This window comes from Rana temporaria, chromosome 5 (assembly GCF_905171775.1).
Source record: "Rana temporaria chromosome 5, aRanTem1.1, whole genome shotgun sequence".
Classification (NCBI taxonomy): Eukaryota; Metazoa; Chordata; class Amphibia; order Anura; family Ranidae; genus Rana; species Rana temporaria.
The window spans coordinates 118,026,654-118,054,145 of record NC_053493.1 but is presented as its reverse complement, the minus strand read 5'-3'; the positions used below and the strand labels follow the sequence as shown (position 1 = coordinate 118,054,145).

General features: G+C 44.3%; 1 protein-coding gene across 2 annotated transcripts in view; it reads right to left on the bottom strand.

The window, feature by feature from the left end:
• Positions 1-27,492, bottom strand: part of NUP214 (nucleoporin 214) — a 140,011-nt gene that overhangs the window by 37,860 nt on the left and 74,659 nt on the right. For both annotated transcript variants that reach the window (XM_040353063.1, XM_040353064.1), the window contains exons 25-30: positions 25,025-25,100; positions 20,454-20,556; positions 19,037-19,133; positions 13,423-13,493; positions 3,334-4,974; positions 3,115-3,188 (exon numbers count right to left, since the gene is read on the bottom strand). In XM_040353063.1, the coding sequence (XP_040208997.1) occupies positions 3,115-3,188; positions 3,334-4,974; positions 13,423-13,493; positions 19,037-19,133; positions 20,454-20,556; positions 25,025-25,100 (2,062 nt within the window). The remainder of the gene's footprint in view (positions 1-3,114; positions 3,189-3,333; positions 4,975-13,422; positions 13,494-19,036; positions 19,134-20,453; positions 20,557-25,024; positions 25,101-27,492) is intronic.

Here is a 27,492-nt window from a genome sequence, read left to right as displayed (position 1 = left end):
TCAGCATAGATTAAATCCTCCACTCAATACATATTTTCGGTTTTGGGTGTTGCTTGAGCATCCACAATGTTTTGACTACTGACTAGATCATGTATGAGAATCTCCTATCAGCATCACTGTCTGGGGCTCTCTGGCATATACCAACACCAGCTTACAGCTGGGTACAAGCAGGAACCGACTGAATTTCTATCTGTGTGTAGCCCTTTCTATTTAACAACAGCTGATATTAAAAACGGGCTTCTGTCCAACAGTCCTGCTGGAAAACTGGCATTTCATCAGCTAATGCAGTGCTGATCAGTGTATTCACAGCTGTCAGAATACAATAGCACAGCAAGGGAGATCCCTGCATCCACATTGCTTGGGTGGACGCAGAAATCTATTTTTTTTCCATTCAGCCCACTGTTTGAGCAAAAAAACAAAAAAAAAAAACAGTGGGCACCCAGCTTACTATATATTAAAGCGGGGGTTCACCCTATAAACAAGAATTTTTTTATTTTTTTCTTCTAGCATAAAATCAGGCATTGTAGCGCGAGCTACAGTATGCCTGTCTCGAATTTTTTATCCCCGTACTCACTGTGTAATCGTACATAGACGATTCCGACTGCCCACGGGGAATGGGCGTTCCAATCCAGACGGAAGGTGATTGACGGCCGGCTCTGGCGCGTCACGCTTCTCCGGAAATAGCCGAAATAGGCTTGGCTCTTCACGGCGCCTGCGCATAGCCTGTGCGCAGGCGCCGTGAAGAGCCGGGACCTACTCCGGCTGTCTTCGGGGAGCGTGACGTGCCAGAGCCGGCCGTCAATCATCCTCCCTCTCCATAGGCACACCCATTCCCCGCGGGAGTCGGAATCTATAATGTACCAGTACACTGTGAGTACGGGGAAAAAAAAATTGAGACAGGCATACTGTAGCTCGCGCTACAATGCCTGATTTTATGGTACAATGTTGACACTGAGGGTGAACTACCGCTTTAATATAACATTGATTCAAAATTTAAAATCAACTAGAAATGTATTGTTCAGTCTTTAGCTCCCTGGTTTTGAACTGAAGCTCCTTTGGTGCTTGCCATATGGTCATTGACTATTATTGGCAGTAGTCAGAGAAGGGAGTGCCGATTTTCTAAGAGATGTAAAAGCAGTAGTCTCTACCTTTAAAAAAAAAAGGCGGAAGTCTCTAGAAGTCTCATGTAACATGTTCCCTGTTTGTCTTGTACAGCAGTGTTCAACCCCTGGGCTGTGGTTTGACAGCAATGGAGGGAGGCAGGAGACACAAGCTTCTGTAATGAGTGGGAAAGGATTTGAGCGTTAAGTGCTGTGCCCTGCACATGGATACCAATGCAGAAAGAGAAGAGAGGTGGGCACACAGTGGATGCCAGCATAAAATAGGGGCACATGCTGGCTACCAGTGTAAGGAGGAGGGGGGACACACTGATCACCGGCGCTAAGGGGGGGTAGACACGCTGATCACCGGGTACAAACTGGAGGGGGGGGGGGGGGGGGGACGACGACATGGTGACCGCCAGCGCAAACGGGGGGGGGGGGGGAGATATGGTGACCGCCAGCACAAATGGGGGGGTGGTAGACATGGTGCCTCCGCAGGCACAAAACGGGGGGGGGGGGGGGGGACAAGCTGACCGCCGGTGCAAACGGAGGGGGGGAGGGACGCTGACCGCCGGCGCAAACTGGGGGGGGGGGGGGAGGGAGGTTTGACACGCTGACCGCCGGCGCAAACAGGGGGGGAGGGAGGGAGACACGCTGACCGCCGGCGCAAACGGGGGGGGGGGGAGGTTCTGGAGACACGCTGACCGCCGGCGCAAAGGGGAGGGAGACACGCTGACCGCCGGTGCAAAGGGGAGGGAGACACGCTGACCGCCGGGTACAAACTGGAGGTGGGAACATGGTGACCGCCAGCGCAAATGGGGGGGGGTGGTAGACATGGTGCCTCCTCAGGCACAAAACAGGGGGGGGGACACGCTGACCGCCGGCGCAAACGGGGGGAGGGAGACACGCTGACTGCCGGCGCAAAGGGGGGGGAGGGAGACACGCTGACCCCCGGCGCAAAGGGGGGAGGGAGACACGCTGACCCCCGGCGCAAAGGGGGGAGGGAGACACGCTGACCCCCGGCGCAAAGGGGGGAGAGGGAGACACGCTGACCGCCGACGCAAAGGGGAGGAAGACACGCTGATCACCGGGTACAAACTGGAGGGAGGGAGACACGCTGACGGCCGGCGCAAAGGGGAGGGAGACACGCTGACGGCCGGCGCAAAGGGGAGGGAGACGCGCTGACTGCCGGCGCAAAGGGGAGGGAGACACGCTGACTGCCGGCGCAAAGGGGAAGGAGACACGCTGACTGCCGGCGCAAAGGGGAGGGAGACACGCTGACTGCCGGCGCAAAGGGGAGGGAGGCACGCTCACCACTAATGAAAGGGATACACTGACCACCGATTATGGTACGCACTGACCGCTGGCCACTGCACTCAGCAAGGCTGCAGTCTGACGGTGGCACCATATGTGGTATGTTATACATTACACAGTCCTGACTGTTGCACGTATACTCCACATAATCCTATCTACATAATTGTATAAAAATGCTAAAAAAAAGCAGCTTATTCTCATAGATTCTTTTTTTTACTGTTGGGGCATGGAAACTTTTGGAAAGAATTTACTAGGCCCTGGTCTCTCAAAGTTTAAGAACACTATTCTACAGAATGTCTTCACCACACTTGTCAAATATCTATAGTTTTTGACAGTTCCCTCTATCAATTCTGCAGGCTCTGAAAGTCTTCTGCAGAATTACGTTTGCTGATTATGTGCGGCTCTTTGGCAACATCAGGGGGTCACAACAGAGGTCCCCTAAACCTTGACAACACCTGCTCTAGCTGATTCTTCATACAGGCAACTCGCTAAGATGCTGTGGTCAGCAGGCTGTAAAAACAGATTGGTCGGATATTGGGATGAGATATTTCCACTGGAGTCTCCAAAGCCAATAAAGAACAAAGGAAAGAATAACCCTTGATTTACACCAGCAAAAAAAACTTTAACACCAACCCATTTGAACCTTGGTTCTATAAAAAGGCACCTACACACACACACACACACACAAAACAATAGATACCTGTCCAAAGACACCTGCGTTGTTGCCACTTTGCGATGGGCCAAATACAGATCCAGTGGAATTGGAGCCAAATGCTAGAAAGTAAAAGAAAGAAAAAAAAATGATTGTATTTAAAGATACTCTTTCATTTCACGGCAAGTAAGCTCTTGAAGAGGTTCAAAGCCACAGACATCACTTTCAGGTTTATAAAGACAAATAAGTAATGCAAGCAATGCCCACCTGATGGTTGCGCAAAGCTGAATGCAGAAGATGACGTTGTTGTTGTTGTTGTAGATGAGCTTGCACTGCCGAAAACAGGAGCACTTTGCCCAAATGTGGAGCCCTGGCCAAAAACTGGGGTGCTGCTCTGTCCAAATAGGCCTCCTCCAGAAGTGGATGCATTGTTGCTGCTTGGCGGTTGCGCAAATGAGAATGAACCTGCACTGCTTGTGTTTGCAGTCCCTCCAAACAGGCTACCACCACTACTGGTTGCAGCAGTTGAAGCAGGAGCCTGTCCAAAGGCTGGTTGTGATCCAAAGGCTGATGGTGCAAAGGAGAAGTTGCTAGAAGAGTTAGCTGGGGCTTTCCAAAGCGATGCCGTTTGACCAAATGTAGGCTGTCCAAAGCCTCCACCACCATCTGCTGATCCAAAACCTGATGTGCCAAAGCCAGAAGTAGTAATCCCAGATGTGGTGGTAGATGTATTGCTTGGCTGACCAAACAGAGTACCTGTATTAGGTGCTGGTGCCTGGCCAAAGAGAGAACCAGCTGTTGTAGTAGGTGCAGTTGCTACTGGTGGCTGGCCAAAAGAGGCTGTTGCAGTAGACCCTGGAGATGCAGACGTGACCGGTGTGCTGGTTGGACCCAATGTAGGAGCTGATGTAACCAACACTGGAGTATTAGAAGGAGGTCCCTCAGAGGTGGTGGCTGCAGGAGGAGACAGATGAGTAATTGATGTAGGTGTGGAAGTGATGGGGACATTAAGATTGGCGCTCGCTGTGGTTGAAAAACCGGAAACGGGTGTAGTTGTCTTAGCAACTGTAGGTATGACAGCAGGAACTGTGGCCATTGTTCTTTCAGCCGTTGAAAATGTTGGGGCAGAAGCAGGCTCCTTACTACTCTCTGTTACGGAAGCAAGTAATGCTTGCAGCTGGGGAGGGAGTACTACAGGCTCATTCGGTGGTTTTTCAGGTGCTGGTTGTGTGGCCTCCACAGGTGTGGAGCTGGGTACAGGTGTAGGCAATGAAGCCGAAACTGTTGTTGTAGGAGTCTGAAGTGATGTTGAAGGAGCTATAAAACCACCAAAAGGCAGAGATGATGCAACTTGTGTTGTGGACGAAACTTCAGTTTCAGAAGTTGTGGTGGCTGGTGTTGTAAATGAGAAGTTCTGCTTAATGCTAGTAGAATTAAACCCACCAGCTATCCCGGGGTTTGATAATTTCATATTACCAAACATGGTTGAAGAGCTGCTTATTGATGAAGCTGGTTCTACCGGTTTTGAAGGCTGAAATCCTCCAATGCCTGTCAAGGTAGAACCACCAGAAATTTTTACTGGCTGTATTGATGGAGTGACTTTAGGAGGCTCTGTCTTGGGTACTTCTTCAGCTTGACCAACCCTCAGTCCTGAAAAACTGCCCAAAGTCTCTCCTCCAGTGAAGGTCTGTGCAGCTGCCATGCCTACACCAGTGGATAGTGATGTAGTAAGTGGAGGTGCTTGGGCAGATGTTGATTTAGCACTTGTAGAATCTGAGGGGTTGGCAGTGGAGATACCAGTGGCTGGCTTAGGAGGGCCAAAAGCAAAGTTTGATTCTGTTCCAAGGCCAAACTGGAACTTGTTTCCATTGTTGTTGATAAAAGGGGTTGGCAGGCTAGCATCCTTTACTGAAACAAAAAATACAAAAAAAGTTTACTTGCGTGTGCAATTATAAAAAATGTTTTACTAAATAATAATAAAAAAATTAAAAAGTACACAATAATGGAAACAGATCAGATATTGTAGTGATTCTAAAATATTTTTTTTTTTTTTTTTTTTAATAAAACATTTTATACTTAACTGCTTTGTGCAGCGGTTTTGCACAGAGTAGCCTCAATACTCTTGTTTTGGGTCCCTAGGCAGCGGTTCTGGCTCTTCCCCTCTGCTGAGTGCCCCCTGTAGCAAGCCTCAAGTTGTCCAATTACACACAGAGTGCCCCCCACTCTCTCCTCATTGGCTAGCTGGCTGTGATTAACAGCAGCAAGAGCCAATGGCTTCTGCTGCTGTCTGAGCCAATAAAGGGGTTGTAAAGACAGAAGGTTTTTTATCTTAATACATTCTATGCATTAAGGTAAAAAGCCTTCTCTGTGCAGCAGCCTTCCTAAAACTTATCCGAGGTGCCTCTCTGTCCAACGAAGTCCACGAGTGTCTCAGCCATCCGATATTCTCCTTCCTGATTGGCTCCCGCTCAAAGTCAGCTAGCCAATCAGGGGAAGGAGGGGGCGGACCAGGGTCAGGGCCCCGTGCCTGGATGGACACGAAGCTGTGACTCGGCGGTAGCAAGCTGCTTGCTGTGGGTGCACTGAACAGGAGGGAGGGACCAGGATCACAGAAGAGGGACTCGAGAAACGGAAGATCCGGGCTGCTCTGTGCATCTACTGCGACAGAGCAGGTAAGTATAACATGTTTGTTATTTTTATAGGAAAAAAAAAAAACATGAGACTTTACAATCACTTTAAGGAGAGAGAAACCCGGGAGAGCCGCTGGTTTCATGCACATCGGTGGATCAAGATGGGGCTCGGGTAAGTAAAGTAGATATTTATGCAGCACATACTACACTGAAATCACAATCAGTGTCATCAGCCTAGTTCTGTTCTCCTCTGAGCTAAAACACCGCCCCCATATTATGCAGATAAGACGGGTATGTGCTCTGTAGTCCTAACACACCTCCCATCCTAGGGTAACACCTTTTCATCACAGAGTGGATTCAAGGAACCTTGTTACCCTAGTACAGGAAGTGCGTTACTGTCAGGATCACCAGGTGAAAGTAAAGGGAAACAAAAGCCAGATTAAAAAGAAAATTGAATGCAGCCACTACATTTAAGGACTGGTAATCTGCAATACAATAGGATACATACTGTAAAATCCTTCTCTTGGAGTCTATGAGGAACACAAAGTAATCCACCTTCAGATTACACTGCTGGCTACAGGATTGGACACTGGCAAACAAAAAGCCTGCAGGCCAGCTAAGGGTATCCCATTTTACTACCAGCTTGCCTCAGTAAAGCAGTACCAAGAACAGGATCATAAACAAACAATGGACTCCAATAAAAAGATTATTTTTGGTGAGTACAACAAATCCTGTTTTCTTTCTCGTCTATTGAGGGACACAGGGAGTCTTTCACCTTCCACCTGTGGACTGCACAGACAATTACACACCAACAAGCCCCCCAAAACAACAGAGACCTGTCGGCAGCTTAATGAGCATGTGCTCCAAGCTGGCATCAAGAGAGGTCACAACATCCACCTGGAAGAATTTAGAAAATGTGTGACCAGAAGACCAGGTAGTAGTATTGCTAATCAGAGATCTAGTAGAGTGCAAGACACTACCTGTCAAATGCCTCTGAAAAGCAATCAGAGCATGAATCGCTTTTCAGAGAAGAGACAGTCCTTGCTTCCATTATGAACAAACCCTAGAAAAAACAGTTCTGATTGTACAGGATTAGGGGTCAAGATTAAAAGCAACATACATACACACACACAACAGCCTTTTTAAAAACTTGCAGTACTGTAGACGTACACTTGCACTGCCAAGTACTGCACTGTAGGGGAAGGCAGAGAGGTCAGGATTTAGGAAGATGCCTTCCCCTACTCTATACTTCACTGCCCAGATCAAGCTCCTGCTGCGCCAATGTACAGTTCGGCAGAGGAGTGGGAACTTGGTCTGATCTGACAGCCTTTCTCAACCAGGACTATTCTATGTATCCCACAGCAGGGCCAGCACTAGGGTGAGTACCTTATACCTCGTTTCCACTGAGAAGTACAGTTTGGAACAGTTAAAATGGTCCGGTCTATTCTGCTGAGCGTTTCCACTGCAAATCAGACCGTCGGGGACCATACAGGGTTTAGAAAAAATGCCTAGCGTGTCCACCAATCAGTGGAATGTATTGTAGCTCCGCCCTAACCGAATCTTTCCATTTTCTATAGCCCACATCTGAAGCAGGACCCAGAATGGTGCGGTACGGTTCGGTTTTATGGCACACTTTCATAATGGAAACACCCAAAATAGCGTACTGTACTGAACCGAACTGCTCAGTGGAAACGAGGCATTAGTAAACACTGGAGGTGAAAATGGGAGGCTGAAGGGCCCACTTCAAAACAAACATGTGCTAAGAAGTAGGGCACATGCAAGTACGCATCCTTGAGGTCCACAAAAGCTAGTGGTATCCCAACGTTATTTATGAACTCAAATGAAGACGTTCAAGACGACTCGAAAGGGCACAGTAAAGATCTGCTAATCTCTGCAGAGGTTAAAAGGGATTGTAAAGTCTCGTGTTTTTTAGTTAAAAATAACAAACATGTTATACTTTCCTGCTCTGTGCAGTGGTTTTGCACAGAGCAGCCCTGATCCTCCTTCTTGGGTCCCTCTTCAGTGCTCCTAGACGCTCCCTCCTGCTGAGTGCCCTCACAGCAAGCAGCTTGCTATGGGGGCACCCTAGCTGAGCCACAGCTCCCTGTGTCCATGCAGACAGTGAGCTGCGGCTCAGCCCCCACTCACCTAATTGGCTGACTGATGGCTGTGGGAGCCAATGGCACTGTGCTGCTGTCTCAGCCAATGAGAGTGTCTTGTGCAACATCGCTGGATCTAGATGGACCTCAGGTAAGTATTAGAGAGGCTGAAGCACACAGAAGGCTTTTTATCTTAATGCAAAGAAAGCATTACAATAAAAAAACAATCCCACACCATAATCCCACCCCCCACAAATGATTTGGATCAGTGCACAAAGCAAGGTCCATAAAGACATGGATGAGCGAGTTTGGGGTGGAGGAACTTGATTGGCCTGCACAGAGCCCTGAACTCAAACCAATAGAACATCTTTGGGATGAATTAGAGCGGAGACTGCGAGCCATGCCTTCTTGTCCACATCAGTGCCTGACCTCACAAATGCGCTTCTGGAAGAATGTTCAAACATTCCCATAGACACACTCCTAAACCTTGTGGAGGGCCTTCCCAGAAGAGTTGAAGCCGTCATAGCTACAAAGCGTGGGCCAACTCAATATTGAACCCTACAGACTAAGACTGGAAAGCCATTAAAGTTCACACGCGTGTAAAGACAGGTGTCCCAATACTTTTGACAATATGGTGTAGATAGGAAAGTAGATCATATTTACTTGTTTTAAATGTTTTTACAGTACCTTAGTTACAGTGCCTTGAAAAAGTATTCGTACCCCTTAAAATTTTCCACATTTTGTCTTTACAACCAAAAGTGCAACTGTATTTTAATGGGATTTTATGTGATAGACCAACACAAAGTGGCACATAATTGTGACGTGGAGGGCGAATGATAACAGATTTTCAATTTTTATTACAAATAAATATCTGAAAATTGTGGGATTTCTATTCAACCCCCCTTTACTCTGCTACCCCTAACTAAAATATAGTGGAACCAATTGCCTTCAGAAGCCACCTACTTAGTAAATAGACTCCACCTGTGGGTAATTTAATCTCAGCATAAATAAAGCTGTTCTGTCAAGCCCTCATAGGTTTGTTAGAGAACCTTAGTGAACAAACAGCATCATGAAGACCAAGGGACAGGTCAGGATAAAGTTGTGGAGAAGTTTGAAGTAGGGTTAGGTTAGAAAAATATACCCCAAGCTTTAAACATCTCACAGAGCACGGTTTCTCTCCATCTGACAATGGAAAAAGTATGGCACATCTGCTAACCTACCAAGACATGGCCGCCCACCTAAACTGACAGGCCGGGTAATGAGAGCATTAATCAGAGAAGCAGCCAAGGGGCCCATGGCAACTCTTGAGGAGCTGCAGAGATCCACAGCTCAGGTGGGAGAATATGTCCTCAGGACAACTATTAGGCATGTACTAGAAGCCATGTGGGGACACAGTAAACATGTGGAAGAAGGTGCTCTGAGCAGATGAGACCAAAATTGAACTTTTTGAACTAAAAGCAAAACGCTATGTAGGAGAAAAGCAACACTGCACATCACCCTGAACACACCATCCCCACCGTGAAACATGGTGGTGGCAGTATCATGTTGTGGGGATGCTTTTCTTCAGCAGGGACAGGGGAGCTGGTCAGAGTTGATGGGAAGATCGATGGAACCAAATACAGGGAAATCTTAGAAGAAACCCTGTTTGAGTCTGCAAAAGACTTGAGACCGAGGTCCACTTTCCAGCAGGACAACGACCCTAAACATACAGCCAGAGCTACAATGCAATGGTTTCGATCAAAGCATATTCATGAGTTAGAATGGCGCAGTTAAAGTCCAGACCTAAATCCAATCGAGAATCAGTGGTGAGACTTGAAAATTGCTGTTCACAGGATGCTCCCCGTCCAATCTGACAGAGCTTGAGCTATTTTGCAAAGAAGAATGGGCAAAATGTCACTTTCTAGATGTGCAAAGCTGGTAGTAACATCCCCAAAAAGACTTGCAGCTGTATTTGCAGGGAAAGGAGGTTCTACAAAGTATTGACTCAGGGGGCTTAATACAAATGCACGCCACACTTTTCATATATTTATTTGTAAAAAAAAGTTTTGAAACTCATTTATAATTTTCCTTACACTTCACAATTAGTTGCCACTTTGTGTTGATCTATCACATAAAATACATTTACGTTTTTGGTTGTAACGTTGTAATGTGGAAAATTTCAAGGGGTACGAATACTTTTTCAAGGCACTGTACTTCCTGGTTTCTTGCCTGGGCAGATTATATTTTGCATGGGACATTTAAATGGTGCGTATATATATATATATATATATATATATATATATATATATATATATATACACACATACACACACACATATATATATATATATATATATATATATATATATATATATATATATATATATATATATATATACATACACATACATATACATATAAAAACAAAGTATCAAATAAAAAGAACTATGGTTCAAAAATGATAAAAACAGCGCTGTGTAATAAAGTGATAAATAACCCCAAAAGAGAGGTTTCTATTGAAGATACAGATGTGAAGTGCTGGGTGATCAAAAAATAGGTGGAAGTGCACCCTAAAATCTATTTAAGATTCACCCGTATGCTGTGAGAGTGCCCACTTCTGAAAAATAGGCTTGACGCAGCCTGTAAAGGGGATGTTTAAAACTCACAAGCACTCCTTCAAATGATCCTCAAATTCCTCTGTGACGATCAAACTTGGTGATGTTACATGTAAACAATAAAAACACTAAAATAGTGAAGTACTGCTAACATTAAACCATACACTCTAAGTGGAAAGTAGTTCCCTATGTAAAATGCCCGTACAGGAAAATAAATAAGAATGAACTAAAAGCAAGCCTGTATTCTCTGCTGATGTCTGCTGTCGTCTCCGTCCTATGGACACCAGGGGCCGCACGAGTGCTTCTGACGCTGGCAAACAAGTGGATGGTTTGTAGACTGCAGTAAGGCTTCCGTGTTGCGCTGTTGTAGCCACGCCCTGTAGCGTGGCTACAACAGCGCAACACGGAAGCCTTCCTGCAGTCTACAAACCATCCACTTATTTGCCAGCGTCAGAAGCACTCGTGCGGCCCCTGGTGTCCATAGGACGGAGACGACAGCAGACATCAGCAGAGAATACAGGCTTGCTTTTAGTTCATTCTTATTTATTTTCCTGTACGGGCATTTTACATAGGGAACTACTTTCCACTTAGAGTGTATGGTTTAATGTTAGCAGTACTTCACTATTTTAGTGTTTTTATTGTTTACATGTAACATCACCAAGTTTGATCGTCACAGAGGAATTTGAGGATCATTTGAAGGAGTGCTTGTGAGTTTTAAACATCCCCTTTACAGGCTGCGTCAAGCCTATTTTTCAGAAGTGGGCACTCTCACAGCATACGGGTGAATCTTAAATAGATTTTAGGGTGCACTTCCACCTATTTTTTGATCACCCAGCACTTCACATCTGTATCTTCAATAGAAACCTCTCTTTTGGGGTTATCACTTTATTACACAGCGCTGTTTTTATCATTTTTGAACCATAGTTCTTTTTATTTGATACTTTGTTTTTATACTTTCAATGGGTTTTTCCCATTTTTAAAATAGCTGCTCTTGGCCTTTTATCAATTTTACCACTATTGATAGAATCCACCTCACTTGTTGACACATCTTTTTCTTCACTTGGGATCAGTTGATATTAGATCCCAGGCGCCGGAAGTGCATTTAGGTTCCCTGTTGTCTGGTTTATGCACCTTACTATATACATATACATATAAATATAAATAAAAAAAAAGGAATGTCATATACCGTATTTATCTCCCTATTACGCGCTCCGGCGTATAGCGCGCACCCCTAATGTAGCCCTGACATTCCTGGAAAAAAAATGTTTTATACTTACAGTTTTGGTGTCTTGCAAGGGCGTCCATCGGCGGCCTTGTCCGGTCTCCTTCTGCGGCCATCGTGGTGTCCTCCCGCGCTGTCTCCGAGTCGAATTCCCGCTTCCCGCGTTGTGTTTGAACCACTCCGCCGACATATACCTAGCGCAGTACACTCGGGTATAGTCGGGCAGGCTCGGCTCCTCCCGCATAAAGGACGTGACCGCGAGAGGAGCCGAGCCTGCCCGAGTATACCCGAGTGTACTGCACTCGGTATATGTCCGCGCAGTGGTTCAAACATGGCGCGGGAAGCGGGTATCGGCGTATATCGTGCACCCACGATTTTGCCCTGATTTTAGGGGCAAAAAAGTGCGCGGTATACGCCAATACGGTACATCAAATGTTTCTCTACGTTTGATGTGCATTTGGAACTCATATAACTGACAAAATAGTTCAACATTTTCAGCAGTGGTTGTGTTCTAAGCTTCCTATTTCCAATGCTCTTACAGATCTCACTGTGAATTCACACTTTAAAGGCCAAAACCTAATAACCAATCCCTCAGGCCCCATACACACGGGAGGATTTATCCGCGGATACGGTCCAGCGGACCGTTTCCACGGATAAATCCTCTCGAGGATTTCCGCGGATTTCTATGCGATGGCGTGTACACACCATTGCATTGAAATCCGCGCCGAAATCCTCTGGCGATGACGTGTCGCGCCGTCGCCGCGATTATGACGCGGCGACGTGGTCATATAAGGAATTCCACGCATGCGTCAAATCATTACGACGCATGCGGGGGATCCCTTCGGGCGGATGGATCCGGTGAGTCTGTACAGACCAGCGGATCCATCCGTTGGGATGGACTCCAGCAGATGGATATGTTCTGCATGTCAGCAAATATTCGATCTGCTGGAATCCATCCCAGGGGAGATATATCCGCGGAAAAAGATCCGCTGGCGTGTACACACCATAGGATCTATCCGCTGAAACCCATTTGCTGGGATTTATCTGCGGATGGATTCTATGGTGTGTACGGGGCCTCACTCCTGGGCACACAGCAGACATTACCTACAGTCTGGATAGATGATCGACCCTGGATGAAAACAGCTTGAATCTAGAAACAAACATCTGCCCCTAACAAGTAATCGCTGGCTGTGCGATTAAAACCAGCCTGTCATTGCTTTGTACAGGCTCAGCGACTGCAATTTTGAGCACCCACCTGTACATCCAGCCACTGGAATTTGGCCACAGCTGGAACACTTTTGCCATATGAATGAGACCCTAAATAGTCTTTAGTGTGCAGAACGACCACAAGTTTCATATATATCCAACACAAGTATTTCCTGCAGCTGTCTGTGTCCCTGTCCTCTTCCACAGGTCCATAACTAAAGTGTCATTTAGTATTTTACATTTTTGAGAATACATTAGGCCAGTGGTATATTGCATGTCTTTTTACCAGGAACAGCAGTTGGACAAAACTAAAATCTCTGGTGTGGATATCTTACCAATGGAGTCCAAGAAAAATACAACAGTATGCAATAAAATTCATCAGCAACCTTTTATATTTCACACATTTCTATTTGCTTTTCAATACACCAACAAATGTGTGACAGGAGGGACAATGCAATTTATTAGCTGTGCAATAAAAAATGGATGGGAAGCAGAATAAAAAACAGAAAGCCAGCATGAAATAAACCCAAATATGAAAAACGGTACACACACTATCACTACGGTAATGGAGCATAAAACGTGGATTTTAGAAAAGAGTCAATTACCTTGAGCTATACTTCCTAGACTGGATGACGGAGCAGAAGATGGAGCGCCATTACCCATTGGGAACACACCACTGTAAAGCAGACAGACCACAAATTATGTACCATGCATAAGACACAGTAAAGGATATTTAAAAAATTGGAACAAGGAAATATCAAACCTCTTTATATGCATTTGCACAATATTCAACAAACAATTTGCAGGTTAAAGAGACCTTGTTACCTGACCATTTATTTCAAAACAAAATTTACAAAACGGACCTTTCATAATGTGCTGAATTCATTATCTGTGCTCTGAAGCGCTGCTGATTTTATTGCATTAGTTTTGGGTGGAGGTATATATTCATATATCCATTTGGTCTTTTAGCCCTGGTTCACACTGGTGCAATTTGACATGTCAAATCGGCGGCAATGGCACCGTCCTAAAATCGGTGTGATGCCGCATCTGTGACGCTGCACCGATTTCAAAAAGTACTACCGCGATTTACAGAAACTGCACAGATGTCTCTGTAATCACAGCCGAAATTGGGACCGACAAGCGGGAGTGAAATTGTGCGAATTCATGTGAACTCGCACGGCTTCACTCCCGCAGCCCAGTGTGAACCTGGGCTCAATAACTGTGTTGAATATATTTAAAGTGCTTTTAGCCCAGGTTCACATTGGGCTGCGGGAGTAAAGCCATGCGAGTTCAGCTGAACTCGCACAATTTCACTCCCGATTTTGACCGCGATTACAGAGACATTTGTGCAGACCCGAAATCACAAAAAGTAGTACAGAAACTACTTTTTGAAATCAGTGCAGCGCCGCAGATGCGGTGTCGCTCCGATTAGGACGGTGCCATTGACAGCAATTACCGCCGATTTGACACTTCAAATCGCACCACTGTGAACCAGGGCTGAAGTGAGTTTATTCAAGGCGCAAACCCTTTTTTTAATTCCATCATCAATTTCAGGGGAGGCATATATCACTTGCAACTGGCAGCTTTTTATTTAGGCTTTAAAGCGGAGGTTCACCCGAAAAAAATTATATACCATTACATCCAGCATACTTCCGACATCTACAGTATGCCGTTTCTTTTTTTTGCCGTACATACTGTTTTATTGTTATTTTCCCCCCAGCTTCTGGCTCCCGCACGACTGGGCGTTCCTATCCAGAGGTTAAAAAAAAAAAACTTCCCCTGGCGCATAAGGCGCGTCACCAGTTTTCCGTAACTAGCCGACCTGCGAGTCGGCTCTATATGGCGCATGCACAGTCAGCTCTACACGCCGGGCGCAGGCGCCGTATAGAGTCCTATTAGCATGCTTCTGGTCAGCACAGGGACCAACTGGGTCCTTGTGCCGCTTGTTCTTGTTATGCTCCAGCCTTGCTATACAGGGATTAGAAGAGGCTAGGCAATTTGTGAGTTTTATATCTGCCTAGTGAATAGCAGCAAATTAATACAGTAGTTATTCTGAGCTGAGTAAACGATCACCTAAATACAAAAGTTTTTTTAAAGCGATATTAAACCTAAAAAAACCCCACCCTCTGTTTTCACCTGATGATATGGCCAGTAACACACCTCCTGTACTAAAGTGCCCCCACGCTGGATGAAGGAGCACAGGGGCACATTTGGACAGCAACATTGTCAGTCTGGGTGGAGGGGACTGTACTAGCAGATTTAGATACACTAGCAAATTAAAGCCAGTCACACAGTTACAGCAACAGTTTTTTTTTTCTTTTGGGATAAAGGTTTTACATGAATACATAAAAGCTGATCATTGTAGGCACCCCTGTCAGAGATAAATGGTTTGTCTCAACACTAAATGCTACATCTGCAGGAGAGCTTCAGTTCTTGAAAGACAACAGACTAACTGGCTGGATCACCAGGTGAAAATAAAGGAAAGAAACCATAAAAAAGGGAAACAAATGCAGCTGTGACATCTATGAATTGGTAAGCTGCAATATGTTTGCTTTTGGGTTTAATACTGCTTTAAGCTGGCTATACACTAGTAGATTTTGGATTTGCTTTTAAAAACGAGAAGTAAGGCCAAAGCTCTTTTTACTTAGTTCTGCACACCTGTGACCTAGATCCAGCTGACAGGGGACTGAAGACCACTGTCAGATGGTGTCACAGAACCAGACCAGGCTCTGCAGGGATCCCAATAATATTGTTGCAAAGCACTAATCCCAATGCACTTCCTGTAGAAGTGGCTGTGCGTATAAGTGGGTGCTGAAACGACCACCGACTGGAACTGGGTGAGCATAGCGAGGCATGTGATGGGACGTGTCTGATGAAGGGGTCCTACAAGGCTCCCAAACGTTGCTGCAACAATGCGATTGCTGAATAAAGCTTTGGATCCATTTTTTTTGGAGACCCATGGTGTGCTGGTAACATTTCTCGCCCGCAATATATTGGGATCCACCCAGGTGCCAGACCAATAGCTGGCTCAGCCACTCAGAGCACTGCCGAGAGCCTCAGCCAGCTGATTCTGCCCCCTCCACAGCCTGGTACTCCAGTGTGCACTGGAGGGGCAAGCAGAGCGTCGATGACTGACAGTCACTGCTCCTTGCTCACTGAAGACCAAGAACTGAGCAAACAGCAGTTATGTGATTGCTCGGTTCTTGGTCTTAGAGCCAATGGGGGACAGCTACAGCAGCCAAGTGATTTTGATTGATTTATTTTTTTAATCTAACACTTCTCTTTTAATATTCCGTTTTCAAATGTATTTTTTGATGTTGATCTGACCCCAATAACAATTTAAGAAATACATTAAATCGAACAACATGCTTAACCGCTTCCAGACCACGGCATGTAGATGTACATCGGCAGAATGGCACGTACAGGCACATTGGCTTACCTGTACGTCCCTGCCTTTCCGCGGGTCGGGGGTCCGATCGGGACCCCCCTGCTACATGAGGTGGTCGGATTCCCGCGGGGAGCGATCCGGGACGACGGCGTGGCTATTCGTTTATAGCCGCTCCCTCGCGATCGCTCCCTGGAGCTGAAGAACGGGGAGAGCCGTATGTAAACACGGCTTCCCCGTGCTTCACTGTGGCGGCTGCATCGATCGAGTGATCCCTTTTATAGGGAGACTCAATCGATGACGTCAGTCCTACAGCCACACCCCCCTACAGTTGTAAACACACACTAGGTGAACCCCAACTCCTTCAGCGCCCCCTGTGGTTAACTCCCAAACTGCAACTGTCATTTTCTCAATAAACAATGCAATTTAAATGCATTTTTTGCTGTGAAAATGACAATGGTCCCAAAAATGTGTCAAAATTGTCCGAAGTGTCCGCCATAATGTCGCAGTCACGAAAAAAAACGCTGATCGCCGCCATTAGTAGTAAAAAAATAATAAAAATGAAATAAAACTATCCCCTATTTTGTAAACGCTATAAATTTGGCGCAAACCAACCGATAAACGCTTATTGCGATTTTTTTTTTACCAAAAATAGGTAGAAGAATACGTATCGGCCTAAACTGAGGAAAAAAAATATTTTATATATATATGTTTTTGGGGGATATTTATTATAGCAAAAAGTAAAAAATATTGATTTTTTTTCAAAATTGTCGCTCTATTTTTGTTTATAGCGCAAAAAATAAAAACCGCAGAGGTGATCAAATACCACCAAAAGAAAGCTCTATTTGGGGGGAAAAAAAGGACGCCAATTTTGTTTGGGAGCCACGTCGCACGACCGCGCAATTGTCTGTTAAAGCGACGCAGTGCCGAATTGTAAAAACCCCTTGGGTCATTTAGCAGCATATTGGTCCGGTCCTTAAGTGGTTAAGGCCCCATGCACACTAGCATTTTTTTTTAAGCTCCTAGAAGCGATTAGCATTTTTTTCTGCTCTTAGAAGCTAAATCGTGTTATGCCATTTGTTCATGAGCACTACTTTAGGCCATTAGTATTTTTGGAGATTCAGCATCTAGGAGCAGAATTTTTTTTTTTTTTTTTTTTTTAGAGTTTCATGGAGCATTTTTCCAGAACAAACTTTTTTTTTCCTTTTACTGCATAAATGCTAAAAAATAAATAAAAAAAAAAGCGAATGCTCCTAAAATGCTACTACAAAAAGCTATTACCAGCGTTTTTTTTTTTGCTTAAAAACAAACACTAGTATGCATGGAGCCTAAAACACAAAAATGTATCCAAATTCTACTAGTGTACGACCAGCTTTAGCGCACTTACACTGCATACTTCTTAGAGTCGGTTCACACATAGGCGGCACGACTTCGGGGGCGACTCTGCAAGTCCTCCTGAGGACGACTTCAGAGGCGATTCGCAAAACGACTTCTGTATAGAAGTCAATGCAGATCGCCCCGAGCCGCCCCCGAAATACTACAGGAACCTTTTTTCTAAGTCGGAGCGACTTGCGTTGCTCCTATTAGAACGGTTCCATTGCATTGAATGGGACGCGACACGTCAGGCGGCTGAGCCACCTGTCGTGTCGTCCCAGTGTGAACCGGGTCTTAGGAAGCTATTCAACAGCTTTAGAAAGATTCCTGAGATACATTGTTTCGTTTTTGGGTACCTCATCATTAACCAATGTGGAATGTTCAGGTTGATACAAGGTAACAGGAATGTGGTTAAGTTTTGATACAAGGAACCTGTATTATAGAGGGGCGAGATTTCTCCTCCTAGTAAACTGTTCATTTTGTTTAACAGTTTGGTTGTTATCAGATACTAATAGCCTAGTGTCTGGGCTTGATTGTGTGATTTCCATTTTGCAGTATTATTTAAAAGTGATACTAAACACACATTCTTTAATTTACATAACCCATTCTGTATATGTATTTGGGCGATGACACATTATTGTAATAAAATAAAGAAAATAAAAAAGCTTTTTTCATAAATCGATATACAGCCGTCATGCGACCCAGCTCTTTCCTAGCCCATCTGAAGAGAAACATTGGTGGGAGGAGCTTCTACTACTCTGCCATAGTGTGGGGCTGTGGGCTATCCAGCAGAAGATTCTGCCAATCACATCCTGTGTCGAATGCTTGTATGTGCTTGGAATTACAGGGAGGTGATGCCTCCATCAATCACCATATTATATCATGCCCTCAAATTGTAGAGCTGTTTATTGGGCTTGAAGGAGAAAGGGATGGAGAGGGCTTTTATTTATCTGTGGTGCATGCACTCAAACGTGCGACTCTACAGTCACATGGGCTGCATAGATAAGGAAAAGGAGGAAATTAATAGCCAAGAAGGCAACTGAAAATGGAGAATGCTCAGTAGATGTGGCAACAGCTTGTCTACACAATCTAAGGCTATAGTGGGGACACAGAGAAGGAGGGGGGCCAGGGAACAGCAGGATCAGTTTGTTTTTTGCAGAATACAGAAAATGAATCCCATTGTAACTGAGCTAGTATGAACAGCATGCAATACAGCACCATACTGACAGTTTTAGTGATGTGGGTTTAATGACACTTTAATGAGGCCGAATTTGAAGTGTAATTAGCACTCTACCTGATGAAGAGCCATGAGATTTTAAATTGTTCTGCTTGTTTTATGAAGATGCATGTAATAACTAAAAAGAAATTTCTGAGATAGGCAAGAAACTTTTGGAGTGTGGCGAATCTTTGGAACTGCATACGTTACAATGCCAGTAGACAGCTCTGTCTGGTGTCCTTACCTAGGTCCTGAAAAAGAAAACGCTTTGTTGCCTTGGAGACCAGATGTCAAGCCAGTTGAAGTTGTAGACTGGGCCTCAAATTTTGAACTGGTTTGTCCTAAAAAAAAAACAAAAAAAAAACACATCTGAAGTTAGCTAAAAGTGAACTGAAAGTCAAATAAATTTTGGCTGCTGGGTAGAAGGAAGACCAGCGAATGTCTGAATATCCCCCTGATTAGAAAGAACCCTCAAAAAAACTTCTATTACATCACTTCCAGCTTCAGGTGTCACTTTCCCCGGCTGCAGTAGCTGGGGAAGAAACTAATGAAGCACCATCTCTGTTCCATTAGCTGCAGTGGAAGGCAGGGGAAATATCAGGGGTCTAAGTCTTCATGCATACTACTATAAGCTAAAATAAGAAAAAAAAAAAAGAAAAAAGAAAAAAGAAAAATGCTGGATGAAAAACACTCATAATAGAGTTTTTGTGCCAGCTTTTAGCAGCGGTAGGAGCTTAAAGCTTTTTTTCTGCTGTCAAATCGCTCCCAAAGAGGCTCCTAGAAGCTGAAGCTTCAAAAATGCTTCTAGAATAAAATAGTATGCATGGACAATATTAAAGTTACACCCAAACATTCTCCAGGGTCTCTGCTTTCAGAAAATACACAATGTGTGGGGGCCTTAAAGTGGTTGTTAACCCAATTTCACATATTTACACTATCCGTCTCTATACAGTGCCCCACTGTCTGTTTTCTTAAAAAAAAAAAAAAAATCCTCCTTTACCGTATTTCACGGCGGCTTCTGCCTCTCATGTAACCCGGCTGTGTCTCCTCTCTGCCCGTCTGACAGAAGCAGTGGGCGGGGCCGAAATTTCCCCACCGACGTGAGGAGAGAGGAGACCGGCCAGTCACGTAACCGGCAGGAGCCGCCATGAGATACGGTAAAGGAGGATTTTTTTTTTAAATAAAACACAGACAGCGGGGCACTGTATTGAAAGACAAAATGGATAGTATTGGCATACATTAGTTATTCCTGCAGTAGGCGGGGGATGAGGCGGCACTGTCATGCACAGAGAGGAGGGGGAGTGGACAGGGGAGACAGACACAGGAGAGCAGGCTGCCGACGACAGAGGCATGTAAACAGACCATGGTATCAGGGGCTCAGGAGCCATGATTATCGTGGTCTGTTTACATAGGGGAGGGGAGAAACTGGCAGGATCAGACAGGTTTTTTTAGGTGTTACAGGGATCCAAAAATTACACAGCACAAGCACTGTGCTGTATACAATGCTTTAAAGGAGCAGGATCCATATTTTTAATTTTTTTTGGGGGTTAAACGCTTTAACTAAAATGTGTATTTTAACTTGTGTGCATAAAAACAAAAAAAAAAATAACTTCTAACTTTGGCAGAAAAAAGTGTTAAAGAAAGTGATTCCATTAACTCACCCGTTTTGTTGGTTGCCAACCCAGATCCTGTTTGTGCAATTACATTGCTGGTAGGAGCTGAAGCAGATGGGGTCTTGAATCCACTGGGTGGCTGCAACTGAGCCTGTAAAAAAAGAACAAAAGATAAAAACAGATGTACAAAAAGGAGTATGAAATAAAACTAGTTTATGGGCAAAACTACAACTAGTACTTATTTTAAAGTGTTACTAAACCCACAACAGTAAAACCTGTCTGTATATGCAGCATAGCATGCTTGTTATACTCACTGTGGAACTGTGGTTAATCCTCTGCATTGTTTAACCACTTCAATACAGGGCTTTAAAACCCACCTCCATACCAGGCCTATTCTGGCACTGCTCTCCTACATGTACAAATCATCATTCTTTTGCTAGAAATTTACTCAGAACCCCCAAACATTATATATGATTTTTTTAGCAGACACCCTAGGGAATAAAATGGCGGTCATTGCAACTTTTTATCTTTTTTTGGGAGAAAAAAATGGTTTCATGAATTAAAAAATAACAAAACAGTAAAGTTAGCCCAATTTTTTTGTAAAATATAAAAGATGATGTTACGCCGAGTAAATAGATACCTAACATGTCATGCTTTAAAATTGCGCACACTCAGGGAATGGCGCCAAACTTCATTACTTAAAAATCTTCATAGGCGACGCTTTCATTTTTTTTTACAGGTTACCAGTTTAGAGTTACAGAGGAGGTCTAGTGCTAGAATTGTTGCACATGCTCTAACGCACGCGGCGACACCTCACATGTGTGGTTTGAACTTCGTTTACATACGTGGGCGGGACTTGCGTACGTCCTGCCGCCTATAAGAACGATCAAGCGGCGGAACAGCCGCTATGATCGTTCTTATTGTGCGCAGGATCGCCGCTGGAACAAAATGATATCTGAATGATGCCTCTAGGTGCAGGCATCATTCAGATATCACCGCAGTAAAGTTTTGGACATCATATGATGGCGTGCGGTATTGAAGTGGTTAAAAAGGCTGTTTTATATTGTATGCATAGATCCTCCCCCTCCTGCATGGTCTATCTGAGAAAGGCCAGCTAACACAGGCAGAGTAGCCGACCTGCATATGCTCAGTTGTGTCTTTTATGCTGGAGAGAATAATCAGAGCTAGCCAGGTCACATGATATTGGCATCACATATGTGGGCGTGTATACGGCTGTAGTGGAAATATCCACCTTCCTGTACTCTCAGCAATAGAGAAACTGTAGTTTATCACTGACCGTGCTATACAGATCAGCCAAAAAGGTATATAGTTGATATATCTTAATGTAAAAAGAAGATTTATAAGCTGTGTGTGTGTGTGTGTGTGGGGGGGGGGGGCAGAAGAACTATTTTCATATTACTGGGTTTAGTAACACTTTAAGTGCATGGTACTGGTGCTATCAGAATGCTGGTTAATATGGGGAGAAGCGAAGGAGGGCGAACTTGCAGCTCAAATGCAAGCCTGGAACATAGTCAAAGGATAACAGTAAATACCATAAAAACAGTAGTGCTTGGTACAAAGGATCACAAAATGTCATAGTTAAACAGTGGGGGGGGGGATTGGGAATGATGTCAGGGAACTGCTATATACTGCTGTACTTGGGCTTGAGGATCCAAAGCTGGCAAAAGGAAGGTAAGGAGAACTGTCAGCTCTCATAAAGCACTAGGCTCCAATGTATGCTGCATCAGAGAACCTATCGATCTGGCTGCAGAACGAAGATAAAGTTCAGGGAGAGCTGTTAAACACAGCCAGCCACAAATCACTGCCCTGTTCCACTGATGAACCAATCTGTAGGATCTCTGATACAGTGTACATGGGGAAACTGTGTCTTTTCACTCTCATCACCTGATGCTTCTAGCCACAGCTTGACAGCAGATCGTTCTCCTTGCCTTTCTTTCCTCAGCCAGCTTTGGATCCACCAGCCCCAGTACATCAGTATATATGAATCGGTTCTCTCAAATCATTCCTGTGCAAGTGTGGTTTTTTTCCCCCCCTGATCACTGTTTAATTGTGAATTTTAGTGATCCTTTGAGCTGGGCCCTACTGTTTTATGGTATGTTTTTTTAATTGCAAAATACAGGCTCCTTTAAGTCTTGCTCATGGGACCATCCCCAAGCAATAAAACTGAATGGCGGGCAACGGAAACAGACAATGCAAATAGGTTCAAAACAAGGGCATCAGGTTCCCAACTTAAAGAGTGGTCAGAAGCAATTCCTGGCAGAAGATGGCATAAGGCAGAGGCCTAAACATCCACCTAATAAAGTTTCACATTCATGTGAACAAGAGACCAGGTAGCAGCCTTGAAAATCTGTGAGATAGACACCTGGTGCTGAAAAGCCCAAGAGGTCTCAACTGAACCCCTGTTGAGTGAGCCTTAACAAAGAGAGGAGGATTCCTATCCCTCAGGATGTAAATCCTAGTAATAATCTGCATAATCCACCTAAAGATGGTGAAATTAGCTTTGTTTGTTAAAAAAAAAAAAAAAATTCTATACCACACGAAAATTGTTCTGTTATTAAAAAAAGAACATTTTGCACTCATGTTCCTTCAGAAACTTTCAGCTGAACTGCTGTGATCGAAAGTTCCGAAGCTTTGTACTAATGTTTAGATTATCGAACGATCACTCTGAACGTGGTTATTTTTGTCATCGTGTGTGCTAGGCTTTAGGAGGAAACCTTAGAGAGAAAGGAGACCCAAAGTCTCAAAACCATCTTGTCTTTATGAAGAACAAAGTTTTTTTTTTTACAGGGTAAGGCTGTAATTCCATCACACTGGCATGAAAGTCATGATAAAAAAAAACAAAAAAAAAAAAAACACACGTGAGCAAGGCCGGCCAAGGCAATATCCCTAATGGATACAAAGTGAGGCTTCTGTAGAGCAGACAGGGTCAAACTGAGATCCCAAGGGGGAATGATGTGAGCCACCCCCTGAACAATAGTCCTTACCGGAAAATAAGTGACCAGCGGTCTCTAAAATAGAATGATGGCCAACGCCCAGTCTTGACCGTTCAGGGTTCTCAAAAATCTATTTTTGCTCCTACCCAGATTGGAGAAACGACAGGTTATGTCCCCCAACGTATGTTCTAGGGTGAAACATCCAGGCTTTTTGGCCCAAACCAAAACTAGGACTGCTTCTCAACAGACTGCTGGTGCCGTTCTGAAGACTTATGTAAACCATGACTGTGCTGTAGCTCGACTGAAACCTTATCGGTTGCTCCTAAAGCTGGTTGGTTCACTGCAGCAGGAATAAGCAAATAGCTCCAAGTTCGAGAATGTTGATAGGAAGCGTTAACTGCCTCAAAGACCACATCCCTTATCCAATTTCCCTTCTGTCTGACTTCTGTCATGAAGGTTAAGGGATCCCTTCAGTATTAAAGTGTTTGTTAACCGTCCCCAAAAAAAGAAAACTTAGATTTTGGTCCCTTAAAGCAGATCACATAGCTTGTGCTATGTAATGTGCCCCCCTCTAAACTGTAAATAAAACCCTCTAAACTTACCACTTCCTGATTCTCTAATCAGACCACGATAACCAGGGCAGCTCCGCCCTGATCACCGTGGTCAATATGCCTCCCTCAGTGATAGGCTGCTGTCCCTGTTCTCCTCTGTCCCCCCTCACCCCCTCCCTGACAGCGCCCTCTCTGTGTCTCTGCTCAGCCCCACCCCCCGCCGCTATTTAAAAAAATAGACCTATAATTGTCACTGCCAGCCCATCTATTAGAGGCTGGCATAGTACACTGTGCTAAGCATTTTTTTTTTTTTAAACAAGTGTTGTAAATAGCGATTTTTAGCCGTCTTCAGGCCAGTCACACGACTTGCGGCCGCTTTACAGCTATGAGACGGGGATTCTGCAGAGGAGAGGAGCAGTCACCTGATCTCCACATCTGACATCAGAGGGAGAGCCCCTCCCTCAGAAGCCATCCATCGGAGCTGGAATGCAGCCGCGAGTCATGTGACCGGCCTGAAGACAGCTAAATATCGGTATTAACAACATTTGTTTTTAAAAATGCTTAACACGGTGTGCTATGCCAGCCTCCAATATAGGGGCTGGCATAGATTTTTAAAAATGGGTTCACAAACCCTTTAACAATTTTAAATAATCTCACACTGCAGATATACAGCTATGGGGCTCAAGGCATAGGCAGTGAGCTATTTTTCCCGAGAGAGATTTCAAAACAAAAGGGTAAATCTTTAAGGACTTTGCTTATGCACAGTTAACATTTCTAGATTTTCCTTGAAACACAGCAAATCTTTCAAATCCATTTTAAGTTAAACAGGCTTAGTAATGAAATATGTATATTTAGCTACAGTATACTTCCTTTCAGCTGGAGTGCCCCCAGTCATACGTCACCACCTAAAACCTGACCTGAATTCATCCTAGGACGTGAGGTCAGCAATTTCCAGCCCTTAGGCAACATCTAACCCTGTAATTGCTTCAGCAAATCACAGTTCCTGTATTGCAACATTGACAGGGTCATTTTAGGAAATACCCTGGACCTGCGTACCTCTATTGTTATTAATCTGCCCTTATCTCCTCAAGAAAATACTGAATAAACTGTATACCTGTTTAGCAGGAGCTGATCCTACGGTCACTAGCACCTGGTTGACCACCTGAGCAGCAGACTGTGGAACAGAAGGCCTAAGGGAAAGATGCAAGGCATAGTTACAATGAACATCCATGTTATCCATGATTTCTCAACTCATTACAAGCCCCATACACATTGCCACATTTCTCATAACTGTAAAAACAATTAACTTAAAATGGCCAGAGAAGTTGGATGGAGATCTAGGTAGAGAAACAACATTTTTACGCACTGTAAAAAAAATAATAATCAGAGTCAGCAGTGGATGGATAATTGTAGAGCTGCAGTAGTTGGTACTGAAGTCCCAGTTCCTGAAGTAGAGTAATCCTCGTCCTTTTTGGATACTTGAATCCTAATTATCTGGGACTAAGTAGTCAAGGACTGGTGAGGAGATAAAGTGACCCTGAGTACATTACTCAGGTTCTAGGGACACAATGGGGGTCATTTACTAAAGGTAAATCCACTTTGCACTGAAAGTGCACTTGGAAGTGCAATCGCTGTGAATACGAGGGGGACAAGGAAAATAAAACATAATTTTAGCTTGCACATGATTGGATAATAAAACCAGCCGAACTTCCCCTCATTTCAGATCAGCCCCTCAGATTTACAGCGACTGCACTTCAGTGCAATTTCAAGTGTTCTTTGCACTAATACTGCAAAGTGGATTTTCCTTTCGCAAATAACCTCCAGTATCAAACATCCTCTCTGGGTGCATTAGAGACCAGGGAGAAGTCAGTGACTCTTCAGAGGATGGCACCCATAGATCGATGAGTCTCCCTAGCCGCGGCTGCATTGATGAATCATAGGCATAAAGCAATTATGGATAGACGGAAGTGCAGCGGATCAATCGATTGGAAAAAGAGAAAATGGTATGGGATTCCCTTCCAAGCCAGAGGAATCTCCTTGTGCGCTCGCCAACACTATAGTGGATGGTGCTGTGGCGTCAGGGTGGTGATTAAATCAACGCGTTTCGCTGTGTAGTTGCGTAGCTTCGTCTGGACATAGGGTGGATATCAGAGGGCTCCCTTTCAATGTGTCTACAGCTCGGATAGAGCCGTCCCTGTTCTTTCACCTTTAAGGGACCTACTGTGTTATAACATACTGTGACCTTGTTGATGGAAATGTTGACAGTTATGATAGTAAACTTCATGTTAATTTTTTTCCAGTTTCTGGATTACAATGGCTTCAGGGGTGTTTTTTCTCTCATATTTCCGGAAACATATTAGAGTAATTTCTAATATTTTGTTCAAAGGACTATGTTTGCGATGAATTTAAATTAGATAGTCGTATCCAGTCACTATCTGCTGGTTTTTCCATTGCAGACAGATTGGCAGATACAGCTAAAATAAAGCTGGCAAGGTAGAAACATAAACAGAAAAACACACACATAACAGAGAACACTAAATACATCTAGAACCAGAGGTTATTTCAATAGGTATACGTAATCCGGTGGGGAAGCTATTGTATGGTACATCTACATCAGCCATAGATATGCTAATAAATGAAGCATTATTTGTACATGTGATATTCCTAATATTATGGACTGCTAAAAGGGCTACTGTAGTCATTGATTGCTGAATGATCAGAGATCAAAGGATCATCAACGTCACATCAATAGGAGAGAAGGAAGGAAATATCAAGTGAGGACTATAAGGGAGGGAGAGTATTCATTCACCATGGGTTATAGTCATACCTGCAGGTGATTGGACACTGGCAAAGCTTCAGAGGACACATCCTCAAATTTTGGAGCAAGCAATGGAAGGAAGAGTGTGATCCTAGCTGTACTCCCAAGATATTGAATTTACAGGCAAGCTAAATTCCTCCAACCTAATTACACACTACAGGACAGAGGCATAGTATAAATAACATGGGACATCCTCAAGCAATAAAAAAGATGGGTGGGTAATAATAAGACAAACGGAACTGAGCCAACAGACCCAACAAGGGCCACCTTGGGAACCCACCCAACAATTATTCCTTTCACCTCTCTGCCCGCGCAAGGCCATGGATTGCTGAAGTTTAACAAAAGTAGGGGTGCAACGGATCAAAAAACTCACGGATCGGATCGATCCTCGGATCAGGAGTCACGGATCGGATCATTTTCAGATCCGATCCGTGGGTGAGGGGTTCAGGTAAGTCTCTCTTGGCCTACTTGCCATAGCGACCGATCCAGATAATGCCCAACTCTGCTACATTTGTGGTGTAAGGAGTAATGGAAACACCTAAAAAAACCAAGTACAGCAAAAGATCTTCAGAGAGATAAAGGAAGCACATCCATCCCTTATAGACACTAGCACAAAACTGTGGCTTAGCCGAGCTGGAAGAATTCATTTTGATAAATGCCGATAGACCTGAAGGTGGTGGCAGCATAACCCAAACAGTCATGAATATAAACTACTCTGTGTCCTGTGAGGTACAAATAAGAAACTGTAGTTTACACATTTATAA